The 13,215-nt window shown below is 44.7% G+C and overlaps 1 protein-coding gene across 8 annotated transcripts in view; it reads right to left on the bottom strand.

Annotated features, from left to right (window-relative positions):
• The window catches only part of LOC147023412 (beta-arrestin-1-like), a 214,246-nt gene that overhangs the window by 103,911 nt on the left and 97,120 nt on the right, over positions 1–13,215 (bottom strand). For 7 of the 8 annotated variants that reach the window (XM_085888800.1, XM_085888801.1, XM_085888802.1 and 4 more), the window contains one exon: positions 3,794–3,824. The exons of the other annotated variant lie outside the window; for it this stretch is intronic. In XM_085888800.1, coding sequence (XP_085744926.1) covers positions 3,794–3,824 — 31 coding nt within the window. The remainder of the gene's footprint in view (positions 1–3,793; positions 3,825–13,215) is intronic. 8 annotated transcript variants of the gene reach the window in all.

The raw sequence follows: 13,215 nt of genomic DNA, 5'->3' as shown, positions 1-13,215 counted from the left end.
TGTGCAGGCAGATATGCAAAATGTCTTACAAGGGAGTCAGATGTTTATGTCGTGAGCGAAACAAAAGGCAGTTCTCTCTTTATCTGCTCCATAATATTACCTGATGTTGTCAAGGTTTGTGCGTCAAATGTTACGTCAGAAAACGTCACGTACCTGGAAAAGTATGGCAAAGGATTTGATAGATGAGATGAGGCAAGGTGGGAAAGGCCAACACACACAGCCAAAAAAAAACCAACAATTAATAAACAGGTAAGAAACATGTGGTGGGGTCAACAGAGAGACAGAAAAAGATTTGTAACTGCAGTTCCAGTGCAGCTGCACACAACTGCACTTTGAGTGGAGGTTTACAAAATTGGGTAGCTGCATTTACCATATAGTCCCCATGCCTATTTAAAAGAATGCTATGTCAGCAATTCAAAAGTTGCAATTAAAGTGGACAAAAGAAAATTGCACCAATCAATTGAGCACAACGATTAGACTGTTCAAACAATGGATCATTTCAAAAGTACAATGGGTTGAGAAATATCAAAAAGACAATAATTATAGATTTCGGAATTGAAAAATTTTCATTCATTTTAAGTCTTCAAAAGTCGAATGAAAGGTGGTTGGCACTCAGTTGGACAATATCCTTACAACTGATAAAGGATTCCTGCTTTGACCACTACAGCTCAGGCTTGCTCACTTGTACTCTTCCCAAAAGTAGCACAATCCACCCTTCCTTCCTTCCTGTTGCTATTGTCCAACTTCAATAAGAACCGACATATCATCTGGCCCAGAGATTTAACCCTCTCCTAGACCTGTCATCCCCACCACAACCTCTCCTCCACAAGCACAGATGCACCTCTCTGTCAACACCAAGAGTCTCCGTTCCTTCCTTATCCTGAGAAGCAAGTAAGATGTATGGAGAAATTCATCTCATCATCATTAACATATTATATATTATTATTATATTCTTTATTTAAACTTTTATAATGGCGATAAAGGATGATGTACAGCTTTAATTCATCTTGAAAAGTTATTATAACTTGAGCGTTAAACTTTGAATAAAGTCTGTAAAGGTAAAATTCCACCAACGCTCATCATGAATAATTATGGGTTGATTAATGCAGTGCAGTATTCATAAGTGGACTGAACCACAACAGAATCCACATTGTAAAAATATGTTATGATGAAATCCTTAATGTGAAACATGCCAACAAGGTGGTGCAGATGCAGCGCACATGCCTCCGAGTCTGGGTTTGATTCTTGATCCGTCACCCTGGTGTTTTGGAGACTGCGCGATACATCAATGTGTGCACTGTCCCTCATATGGATGTTAAACTGAGCACTCATTCTACAAGCTTTAATTGGTGGACGTTAAGCATCCCGTGATGTCCTTGATGAAGAGTAGGCGAGCTATCGTCGGCACCCTGGCAAAATTTTAAACTCCTGCCCAGTCTCACTGCTGGAAAGGCAATGACTTACATTTCCATTGTGAGTCTTCATGTCGATACAATTACTTTTGCAACACACATAAGCAACTGATTTGGCACTTAAACTGATGCGAGTTGAATACACAGGTAAAAAAAGAAAGATTTCCACGCAGAAAAATTCGCATTAATGTCTGGAAGAACTGCTGATACGTTTTTCATAACAATATATGGCACAAATCAATACAAAAGAAGAGTATCAGTCTCAACTTTTAAAATTTAAAATCATGGTGTTAGCCTCCAACACAAGAAAAACAGGGTCTGTATCTTTGTGTCTCCCCCTTGATCATAACAATCAATGTGATACTGCCTAGAGAGTACCCATCATGAAGTTTCTGCAGGTAAGGCAATCCAGAGGTGTCTGAATCTCCTCTACAGTTGTAGCTAAAGCAGAACAACCAGCTCAATGTTCCTTCAATAGGATGGGTTACTCAATGATGCAACATCCTCGCTGTGAAGCAGCAGCGCAACATTGTGCAATCAGATCCTCTTTCAACAAGAAAACAAACCCAGGCTACACAACTCAATTGCAAGTGTATTACACCCGAGCCATCCTGGCAGCTTGAATTAATGACTTAAGACATCCTACTACTTCTTCTTCTTTCGTCTGCAACACAAGGCGGTGGATAGCATCATTTGCTGTGGTTGGGGGTCAGGGGGAAGGGCACGGCTGTTCGAGTGAGGCAATACCTGCTGTAATTTAGAGCAGGAGTTTGGAATTTAGCCAAAGTGAGGAGGTAGCTCATCTACTGTTTGCGAAAGACACCATGGAATATTTCATGTCTGCCAATTAATGCCAGCAGATGAGACGCCCAGTTTAGCGTCCATCCGAGGGATGACACAAACAACTGGAGTTAGCACTCAGGAGAGTGAATAGCTACGCCAGGCTGAACAGTTGACATTTTGGATCCCACTGATAGGCCGGATCTAGATCAGGACATGAACTAAAATCGAATCAGCTTGTTCTTGTCACTTAACCAACTCATCTACCTAATTGTCACAACTCGTCAACAACTTTTTGCGACATCATGCCACTGTACATGTCGTTTTTGGTCCTCACACTCAATGGTGAAGAATCACTTTTAAAATTATAGTGTCCGGATCTTCACCAAAATCGAATCATCTCGTCCTTGTCACACACCCAACCCCTCCACCAAATTTTGTCTGAATCCATCCAAAACTTTTGAGATATCCTGTTCACAGACAGACAGACAGACAGACAGAAAGGAGTGAAAACATAACCTCCATTCACCTTTGGTGATGGAGGTAATGATGAACAAACAGATCTTTATGGGAAACACCAAGATGACAGTTTATAGCTGGGCCAAGTTTCAAACCAAGGCTGGACAGGCCAGAGACGAGTGTGCGTGCCTCTCGGTGATATTACATCCACAAAAAAATCTGTCTTCGAGTAGGTTCAGTCACGCAGAGGTCGATGATCATTTAACATCATCCATATTGGTGGCTTCATCTTTCGACTGCAACTCACATTACTCTCGGCATGAGATACTCCTGCTGACCCACGTTGTGAAACAAATGGCATTTGCTCCTGTATCTCAACTTGTACACATCTGATTAGTGGTGTGGAAAAATAAGTGGCCAAGAAATACAAATAAGTAATATTTTATGGCTGACAGGCTCGTGCACAGGTAGAAATTTACCTTTCAACGATGTTGTCTAGTTTGAGTCTCGACCTGACTATGAACTGTCAGATTGGTGGTTCACAGGCAACCTGTGTTGTCCCTCTGACAGACAATAAGCTGCCTCCTGCTAGTTTTAGTTGCTGGACGTTAAAGATCCCACGGTGTCTTCATGAAGAGGTGAGTTATCAAATTCCAACTTCCTGCCACCTTCACAGTTATACATCATGCTGCTTTGTGAAAGACTTTCCCCATCCGACGCCACGAGAAGGTGGGAATAATTGGGGTTGTTAAAGAAGTAGGAGAAGATAGAAATAAAGCAGATTTTGCAATCTTTAAACTTTTACTGTAGAAGTGTTATGAAGAAATAAATTACAGGACAAACGAATGTCACTTTTACATTATAACCCCAGTCTTTGTGGGTACCACTCGAACCATTAGACTATGCATGCCATCAACATCAAATTCAGAAATTTCAACTAACTTTCACCTTCCGGTCGAACAAACTAGAGAGAAGTAGAAGGCAATGTTTGTTGTTAAAAGTCAAAACGCAACACTATTGAACCCATAAAATTGTTGTTTAGGGTTCAGCTGTTTCCAATCCTCCAGGTAAATAAATGTTCCACCGAAGGAAATATCTGAGTGTGGTTAATATTCACAATAAAAACATAGTACAGTACTTACATTTCCTGTACTGCTGGACTTCTTGAAGACTCTGGAAGTAAGAAGACAATGGGTAACAGGGAAGAGACAAGAGAGGCCATTGTGACAAAGCATCCATAATTATCAAACTCACAATCTTAATGAAATACAGTGGGACCCGCTTAATAGAATCACTTTGGGCCGGACAAATTTGATTCTAATAAGCGGGTGATTCTAATATCCGAGTTCACCAGAGTTGTGGAGTATCAAGCGGATCAAATGTCGAGTACACATACGGAGACAAATACTCAGCATTTAGTTTGATTTATATGACACACTTGCTCAAAACAATGTAACTTACTACTGAAAATAAAACAATTACACATACAGTACGTATGTACTTTTCAAAGCAAAACAACATAGGTTTGTCGATGAGCCTACTCTGTAATGAAAAAATTGTCGATTGTTGCCTGCTTTAACGAGTCTGTGGCAATGGCGGTGACCTCCTTGTCAAGTTTGCGCAGGAAGGCCATGTCACTGAACCCATGTGATAGCAAACCAAGCCTGATCGTCTTCGCTGCAGACATCATTTCCTTGATGGTCGGGACAGAGATCTCCTCTTCCTCCTCTTCCTCCTCTTCCTCCACTTTAGTGTCGGCGTCATAGTCTGCGTCAGTAGCAATTCCCATTTCGCGTTGGACTGCCAAAATGATGGCTTCGTCTGTGACATCATCGTCTGTGGTTTGGAGAGTGGCGTCCATGTTGAGGAAGTCCTGCCATTGGTCGGGATCCATTTGAAGAGGGTTAGCTAACTCGTCGTCGTCATTGCTCTCGACCCTTTCGCCTTCGCTTGCCGCTCCGATGAAAATTCCTCCTTTGCGCCAGCAGTTCACTCTGCCGGTAGTTTTCACATCATTCCATGCTGCGTCCGTAAACAGCATAGCGTCGAGGATCGTTATCTTTTTCGCCAAGTCACTCGCTGTCATTGCTCCATCCTCGTTGTCAATCTCAGTGAGCACTTTTCGTAGCATGGCAAGGTGGTAATGAGCTTTGAATGAACGGATAATTCCCTGATCTAACGGTTGAAGAACAGAGGTTGTGTTCAGCGGGAGAAATGCCACAGTAATGTTCGACAGTTGAAGTGATTGGGGATGTGCCGGACAGTTGTCGATGAGAAGCAGCGCTTTCTGGTCATGACGCCGAAGCTCGCGATTCCACTCATCGAGCCATTCAGTGAAGAGGAAACCTGTCATCCATGCGGAGGAATTGGCTCTGTAGCGAACTGGAATTGTTTTGAGGCCTTTGAAACACCGTGGATTCTTGCTTTTACCAATACCGAAAGGAGGACGCTTAGCACCAGTCATCGAGCAGCAAAAAAGCACCGTGATTCTTTCCTTTGGCCTTTTCCCACCGCAGTGCTGATCTCCCTTGGAGAGGAACGTTCCATCTGGTAAGGCCCAAAAATACAACCCGGTTCCGTCAGCATTCCAGATCTCATCAGCCGTGAAGCCTTCTACGAGATCCGGAAACACGTGGTCCAGCCATTGTTGTTTCCCTCCTACGTCAGCCGCCGCTGCCTCTCGGTGAAGTTTCTTGTGGACGATTCCATGTCTTTTCTTGAACCGGTCAATCCAGTCGTTTGTCGCACTGAACTTCTTGTTGTTGAACTTTTCCGCGAACTGAGCCGCTTTCTCCCGCATCAGAGGTCCAGAAAGCGGTGCTTCCTTTTCTCTAGAAGTTTGAATCCACTTGACCATTGCTGATTCGACATCGGGTGCGTTGCTGCTTTGCTTGCGTTTCTGAGAAGAAGACGAATCCACTTGACCTTTCAGAATGGCCTCTCGATCTTTCACAATCTTGCATAGGATAGGCTGGTTAATTTCCAACTTGTCTGCAGCTTCTCGTTGGCTCATTCTGGGCAAAGCGTCATAGTCCCTCAGGATTTGTGCTTTATCAATGTTTGAACGATCCGTCCGCTTTCGTTTTCTGTCCATCGTGGTAATGACAACACGCCTAGTGCTTAGACTGCAGCTGTCAGCCGTCTGCCTATCTGTACAATGACTACCGAAATCACTGTCGTGGCATAGCGTTATTTTTAGTGTGACGTCAGCCGCCTGGTGGCAAAAGTTGGAACTGTGCGGCCAGTAGGCGCTGAACTGTCGAAGTGGATGGCCAGCAGCTGATTCTATTAAGCGGGTTTTTGATTCTAATAAACGGGAAAAATTGTGTACATTTAGATACAATGGAATCGGTCTCAACGATTTTGATTCTATTATACGGGTGATTCTATTAACCGTGATTCTATTAAGCGGGTCCCACTGTATGATAAAAAGACAACGACGGCATTAACTGGAGAGGACAGTTCATGCAGTAGAACATTTTACCCTGTGCAGTTTTGAGAAAAAGGACATGGGACTTTATTGGAAACAGTTTATTGGAAAAGGAAGAAGAATCTCGAATAAACAGTTGGGACATAAACACCGCCCGGACGCGTCCGGAAACAATAACCACCCATACCGCGTCCGGAAACAATAACCACCCAGACCACATCCAGAGACAAACTCCGCCCAGATCGCGTCCAGAGACAAACTCCGCCCAGACCACGTCCAGAGACAAACTCCACCCAGACCACGTCCAGAGACAAACTCCGCCCGGACCACGTCCAGAGACAAACTCCGCCCGGACCACGTCCAGAGACAAACTCCGCCCGGACCACGTCCAGAGACAAACTCCGCCCGGACCACGTCCAGAGACAAACTCCGCCCGGACCACGTCCAGAGACAAACTCCGCCCAGACCACGTCCAGAGACAAACTCCGCCCGGACCACGTCCAGAGACAAACTCCGCCCGGACCACGTCCAGAGACAAACTCCGCCCGGACCACGTCCAGAGACAAACTCCGCCCAGACCACGTCCAGAGACAAACTTTGCCTGGATCGTGTCCGGAGACAAACTCCGCCCGGAGACAAGCACCGTCCAGACATAACCACCATCTGGATATGTCCAGAGAGAGAGAGAGAGAGAAAGAGAGAGGGGGGATGGGAGGAGGCTGCTGCACTGTATTGGGAGGTGGCAGAGCAAGGATGGGACAAAGAGAGAGAGGAGAGAGGAGAGAGGAGAGTTAACAGAGACAATATGTTATTCTTTATGACGAACACACACACACACACACACACACACACACACACACACACACACACACACACACACACACACACACACACACACACACACACACACACACACACACACACACACACAGTGAGAGAGTGACTGAGGTGTGGGATGAGAGGTTCTCCATTTTATTAGGGGGACAGAGTGAGAGAGGGGTAGGGGGAGGAATATATATATATATATATATATATATATATATATATATATATATATATATATATATATATATATATATATATTTTATAAGACAGGTGAGGGGTGGAGGTGGTGTTAGCAAAGAGAATGATATGTGATGCTTAATGACCAAACACGAAATAAAATATTCAAATTTCAAGTCAATCGGATGAAAATTGAGAAATTTAGAAATCCAGCCTCTGTTAACCTTTTGGCCGATGTGAACCTCAAAGTTATTTGGCTTGTTGAATTCAGTGACCTGAAATATAAATTCTCTTCAAATTTCAAGTCAATCGGATGAAAATTGAGGATTTTAGAAAGTTCCCCGAAGTTGTTTTGCAAGTAATAAACAGACAGAAATGGATGAAAACATCACCTCCTTCACCTTCAGTGGTGGAGGTAATAAATCTGAACATTGGAAATTATGAAACTTACATCATTTACAGCAATCCTTTAAATTATAGTATGTTTTAGGAGTAGCAGAACTGTACAATAAAAGTGTGCGTGCGTGTGTATGGGGTTACCAACGTCACATTCTCTTTGCCAACTCCCATTTCCCTCTCACCTTTCTCTCCCCCCCCCTTTTCTTTTTTACTCTCTCTCTCTCCTACTCTCCCCTCCAACTCCCCCCTCACTCCGCACTCATCCCCCCCTCTTCATAAAGCACAGCTCTCCCATCCCACACCTTTCTCTCTATCTCTCCCCTCCCAACCTCCCCCCATAAAATAGAGCTCTCTCCTCCCACACCTTTCTCTCTATCTCTCCCTCCCAACCCCCCCCCCCCATAAAATAGAGCTCTCTCCTCCCACACCTTTCTCTCTATCTCTCCCCTCCCAACCCCCCCCATAAAATAGAGCTCTCTTCTCCCACACCTTTCTCTCTATCTCTCCCCTCCCAACCCCCCCCATAAAATAGAGCTCTCTCCTCCCACACCTTTCTCTCTATCTCTCCCCCCCCCATAAAATAGAACTCTCTCCTCCTACACCTTTCTCTCTATCTTTCCCCCCCCCCCATAAAATAGAGCTCTCTCCTCCCACACCTTTCTCTCTATCTCTCCCTCCCAACCCCCCCCATAAAATAGAGCTCTCTCCTCCCACACCTTTCTCTCTATCTCTCCTCCCAACCCCCCCCCATAAAATAGAGCTCTCTCCTCCCACACCTTTCTCTCTATCTCTCCCCTCCCAACCCCCCCCCCCCATAAAATAGAGCTCTCTCCTCCCACACCTTTCTCTCTATCTCTCCCCCCCCCATAAAATAGAGCTCTCTCCTCCTACACCTTTCTCTCTATCTTTCCCCCCCCCATAAAATAGAGCTCTCTCCTCCCACACCTTTCTCTCTATCTCTCCCTCCCAACCCCCCCCCCCATAAAATAGAGCTCTCTCCTCCCACACCTTTCTCTCTATCTCTCCCCTCCCAACCCCCCCCCATAAAATAGAGCTCTCTCCTCCCACACCTTTCTCTCTATCTCTCCCCTCCCAACCCCCCCCCCCATAAAATAGAGCTCTCTCCTCCCACACCTTTCTCTCTATCTCTCCCCCCATAAAATAGAGCTCTCTCCTCCTACACCTTTCTCTCTATCTTTCCCCCCCCCCCCATAAAATAGAGCTCTCTCCTCCCACACCTTTCTCTCTGTCTCTCCCCTCCCCCCCATAAAATAGAGCTCTCTCCTCCCACACCTTCTCTCTGTCTCTTCCCCCCCATAAAATAGAGCTCTCTCTCCTCCCACACCTTCTCTCTGTCTCTCCCCCCCCCATAAAATAGAGCTCTCTCCTCCCACACCTTTCTCCCATCTCTCCATATTCCTGTGAGTGAAGCGATGGGTGGTATTTGCTGGTATTTAATGAAATGAACATTTTCAATGTTGATAAATTTCCCAACAAAACAACATGTAAGTGAGCACCTCTTTGGGCGGAAAAATCACTCAGCCATTTCATGAAGAGACAAAGCTGGAAGTAGACATTATGTTGTAAATATGTATACAGAGACAATAATCCAGTAACAAGCTCATTATATCAACTGGGAGCGAGATAGAGATAGAGTGAGAGAGTGAGAGAGTGAGAGAGTGAGAGAGTGAGAGAGTGAGAGAGTGAGAGAGTGAGAGAGTGAGAGAGTGAGAGAGTGAGAGAGTGAGAGAGTGAGAGAGTGAGAGAGTGAGAGAGTGAGAGAGTGAGAGAGTGAGAGAGTGAGAGAGTGAGAGAGTGAGAGAGTGAGAGAGTGAGAGAGTGAGAGAGTGAGAGAGTGAGAGAGTGAGAGAGTGAGAGAGAGAGAGAGAGAGAGGGAGAGAGAGAGAGAGAGAGAGAGAGAGAGAGAGAGAGAGAGAGAGAGAGAGAGAGAGAGAGAGAGAGAGAGAGAGAGAGAGAGAGAGAGAGAGAGAGAGAGAGAGAGAGAGAGAGAGAGAGAGAGAGAGAGAGAGAGAGAGAGAGAAAAGTTGTGTTTTTTTGTCGAAAAACTAATGAAATTCGGAGAAGTTTTGCTGCACAAGACTCTCCAAACATGGGACGGTTGGTTGTGACATCATAATTTTTTTCCCCTTTGGTTTTTCAGTTTTTGACACAGCAATGACATCACCACTAAAAAAACCAATGTTCACTTGGGGCATGTCCCATTAACAGGGAGTCACATTTGCCTCAACAGCTTTTGAATTATCAAACTCACAAAGAACAAGAAAATGACTGAAATATCGAGTGTAACTAAGCAGTTCTTAACTTCTCGAAATAAATCATTGCTATGGTTGGCTCTCTGACGTCATAATTCTGATTTCTTTACAAGGATAAATCACACTTTGATTGTTTTTTTTGTTTTTTTTTGCCCTTATAACCAGCTCACTGAATAGATTGCTAAAAATAACTTTTCAAGTTTTGCTTGAAATAAAATAAAATTTTGTAAAGATGTTCTCATGATTGTTGGGGTTATCTTGCAGGCTCCTCAATCCCTGTGCCGGCGAAGCAAGATGGCGTTTGCCTGTGTGTCATCCTGTTTGGGAGACTACTGAAAACTTTACAACTTTCAGGAAGTGCTGGCCATGTGCCTGCTTTGGCCTCAAGGCTCTTTTTGTGTGTCATTCGCCGGCAAGACGTAAACAACACTTGCACAAGAGCAATTATTGTACTTGGTAACGTTACACACGACTCGGTGTTCTTCATGCTTTTCACACTTTCATGGCTTGTCCATATTACTGAAGCACATTTTTGACATTAATATATTATTTCAACAACTTATTAATAGTTCATCACATGATGGAGGGAAGAAATGAAAACGAGAAATGTGCTATGGAAGGTTTTCACTCCGTGTCGAGCCCTTCAAATGTAAAGCAGAGGGGTTCGTGAGGCATTAGTAAGGATTTACAGGTAATGGTTCTGATGTGGACCGATCCCTTTAATCCCTGACTGGCCCGATTTCATTTGGCACAACCAAAAGTTTTTCTGGCCTTCTTCCAAGAAAATTACCGCATTGTGTCCGGGTCTTAGTTGACCAAGGTCGGAGTGGGCATAATTGCTGAAGATAAACCAAACGGTGTGATTGGCTGAATTTATAAAATGTTGGAGGAATGATGATCATTGTGCCCAAAATTCAACGGGTTTGCTAAGCTGATGCGATTGATGACAGAATGAGATGTCAACCTCACCCAACTTTAAGCAAGTTTTGTTTTTGGATACAAACAGGGCCGGATTTAGGCGTGGGCAAGCTGGGCAGATGCCCAGGGGCCTCCACAACCAGGGGGCCTCCACATATTTCATGAAAAAAAAAAATTGTAAGGAAAAATGTCTTTGTGAGTGACTGAATGGTAGTTGGTAGTTCGTGGAACAGATATAAGATATTCATCTTATCTCATTCTCTATTTTATATAGAAGTTCAGATTCTTTGTTCTTGAAAATTATACTTTATGGATGACTGTAAATATGTCTTGTCACCTTTTTAGTATTCTAAGGTAGGGTGGGCCTCCACTACTGAAGGCTGCCCAGGGGCCACCACATGTCTAAATCCGGCCCTGGATACAAAGTCAAGGCTCATGGAAGAGCTAGAACACACCAGAAAAAAAACTAGAAGTACACTGGGTAGAGCGAATACCTCCGCCACGTAATGCCTTATTCACAAGAACATATCGGACCCAACACATTTTTGGAATATCATGCTATAAAGTACTATATCGTTTTGGCCCTATCTCTCAATGGTGAAGAATCACTTTAAAAACCAAATAATTCTCGTTTCCAGATCCGGATTCACATGTTCACCAAAATCGAAACAATTCGTCCTTGTTGCACATCCAACCCGTCCATCAAGTTTCATCCGAATCCGTCCCCAACTTTTTGAGATATCGTGCTATATATCGGTTTCATCCTATCTCTCAATGGTGAAGAATCACTTCAAAATTTCTTGATCTTCACCAAAATGTAATCAGTTCGTCCTTGTCACACACCTGAACCTGTCCACAAAATTTCATCCGGATCCGTCCACAACTTTTTCAGATATCCTGAACACAGACAGACAAACAAACAGACAGAAAGGGGTGAAAATATAACCTCCTTCACCTTTGGTGGTGAAAGTAAAAAGGAACAGCAGAAAGAGATAGGGGAAATGCAAACAGCAAGGTCGAGGGACAAAATACATGGAGATGGACAAATAAGGGATGCGGGTAAGCAGGAAGGGATAGGGAGGATGTGGGGGGGGGGGGTGGATGACATGGCGACAGAAGCAAACTCTCAGGAAGGAAAAACTGGAAATTTGGTGAAGTGGGGAGGATGGTTAAACTAGGGTAGAAAAGATCATGGTTTTGCTCTGAGATGATGGCGAGCAACAGTCTTGAAGACCTGGAGGGAAGAATGAGATTGCAGAGAAGTTGGTTCCACAGGCAGGAAAAAAAGTGGAACAAATGAGTGGAGGTGAGCAGTGATCCTGGATTTCGATAGTTTCACCAGAAGGGTGTTGCAGGTGGACCGTGTGCACCCCTGCAAAAACCTGGGGGGAGAGGAGGGGAGGGGCAAAGCATGAAGAGGACAGAGGATGCAAGGCCAGAAAGGAGGCGGTAGAAGACATAGAGACCATCGACCTGTCTGTGATGGCAAAGTGTTTGGCCCATAGACTCAGCTCAATTATCTTGAAGGTCTTGGTTTCCACGGCATACATTCATAAAAATATGCATGCAGTTGTCGCAGTATATACAAGTAGTGGAGAAAAATATGGAAACACCTGGGTAAATGAGGGACACCAAGTATATCGAAAGCAACGGCTTCCACACAGGTGTATCCCATGTGTTAATCAAGCAAATAACATCCCAGCATGCTTAAGGTCATGTATAAACATGCTGCGCAGGCCTGGTTACCTACAATTATGGCGAGCATGGCTGCACAAGGAGACGTCAGGGACTTTGAAAGAGGGGTGAGTGTCGGCGTGCATTTGGCAGGAGCTTCAGTGACAAAGCTCAACTTGCTGATGTTTCATGAGCAATGGTATCCGAGGTGATGTCAGTATGGAACTCCGAGGGAAAGACACCATCAGCAATGGGCAACAGTGGGCGGAAGTGCATACTCCAGGATCATGATGTCCGTTCATTAATTCGAAGTGCAAGGCAAAGCAGACGAGCAAAGGCACCATCAATCGACTGTAAATTTCATCCTGGGGCGTGAGCAGCCAGTTTCATCAAAAACAGTCCGCCGAGAACTCCACAGAGTGGGATACCTTAGTCGGGTTGCGTGGACAAACCGCTTATCACACCTGGAAATGTACTTTTGTGAGACCAGTGGTGCAAGGAGCACAAGCAATGGATTACAAAGCAGTGGAGAAATGTGATGTGGTCAGATGAATCATGCTTTACCATGCTCTCGACAAACGGAGTACACACGTGGCGCCAACCTAAAGAACTCCTCAACCCTGAGTGCGTGGTTCCAACAGTGAAGGGTTCGGGTGGTTCTGTAATGATGTGGGGGGGGCATTTTCCTGGCATGGGTTGGGTGCAGTCATTCCCTAAAAAGGCAAGGTCAATGCCAATCGCTACCTAATGGTACCGCGTGATCAACTTCACCCCAAGTTGCAGCATTTCTTTCCTGCCAGGAGGATTGTCTTCCAGGATGACAATGCCCCCCATCCACAGAGCACAGGCGGTCGCCCAATAGTTTCAT

The sequence above is a fragment of the Eptatretus burgeri genome, chromosome 7, assembly GCF_056783735.1.
Source record: "Eptatretus burgeri isolate ZD-2024b chromosome 7, Ebu_testis_v1, whole genome shotgun sequence".
NCBI lineage: Eukaryota > Metazoa > Chordata > Myxini > Myxiniformes > Myxinidae > Eptatretus > Eptatretus burgeri.
Note: the sequence above shows the minus strand (reverse complement) of the source record. Positions and strands in the feature narration are given on the sequence as shown.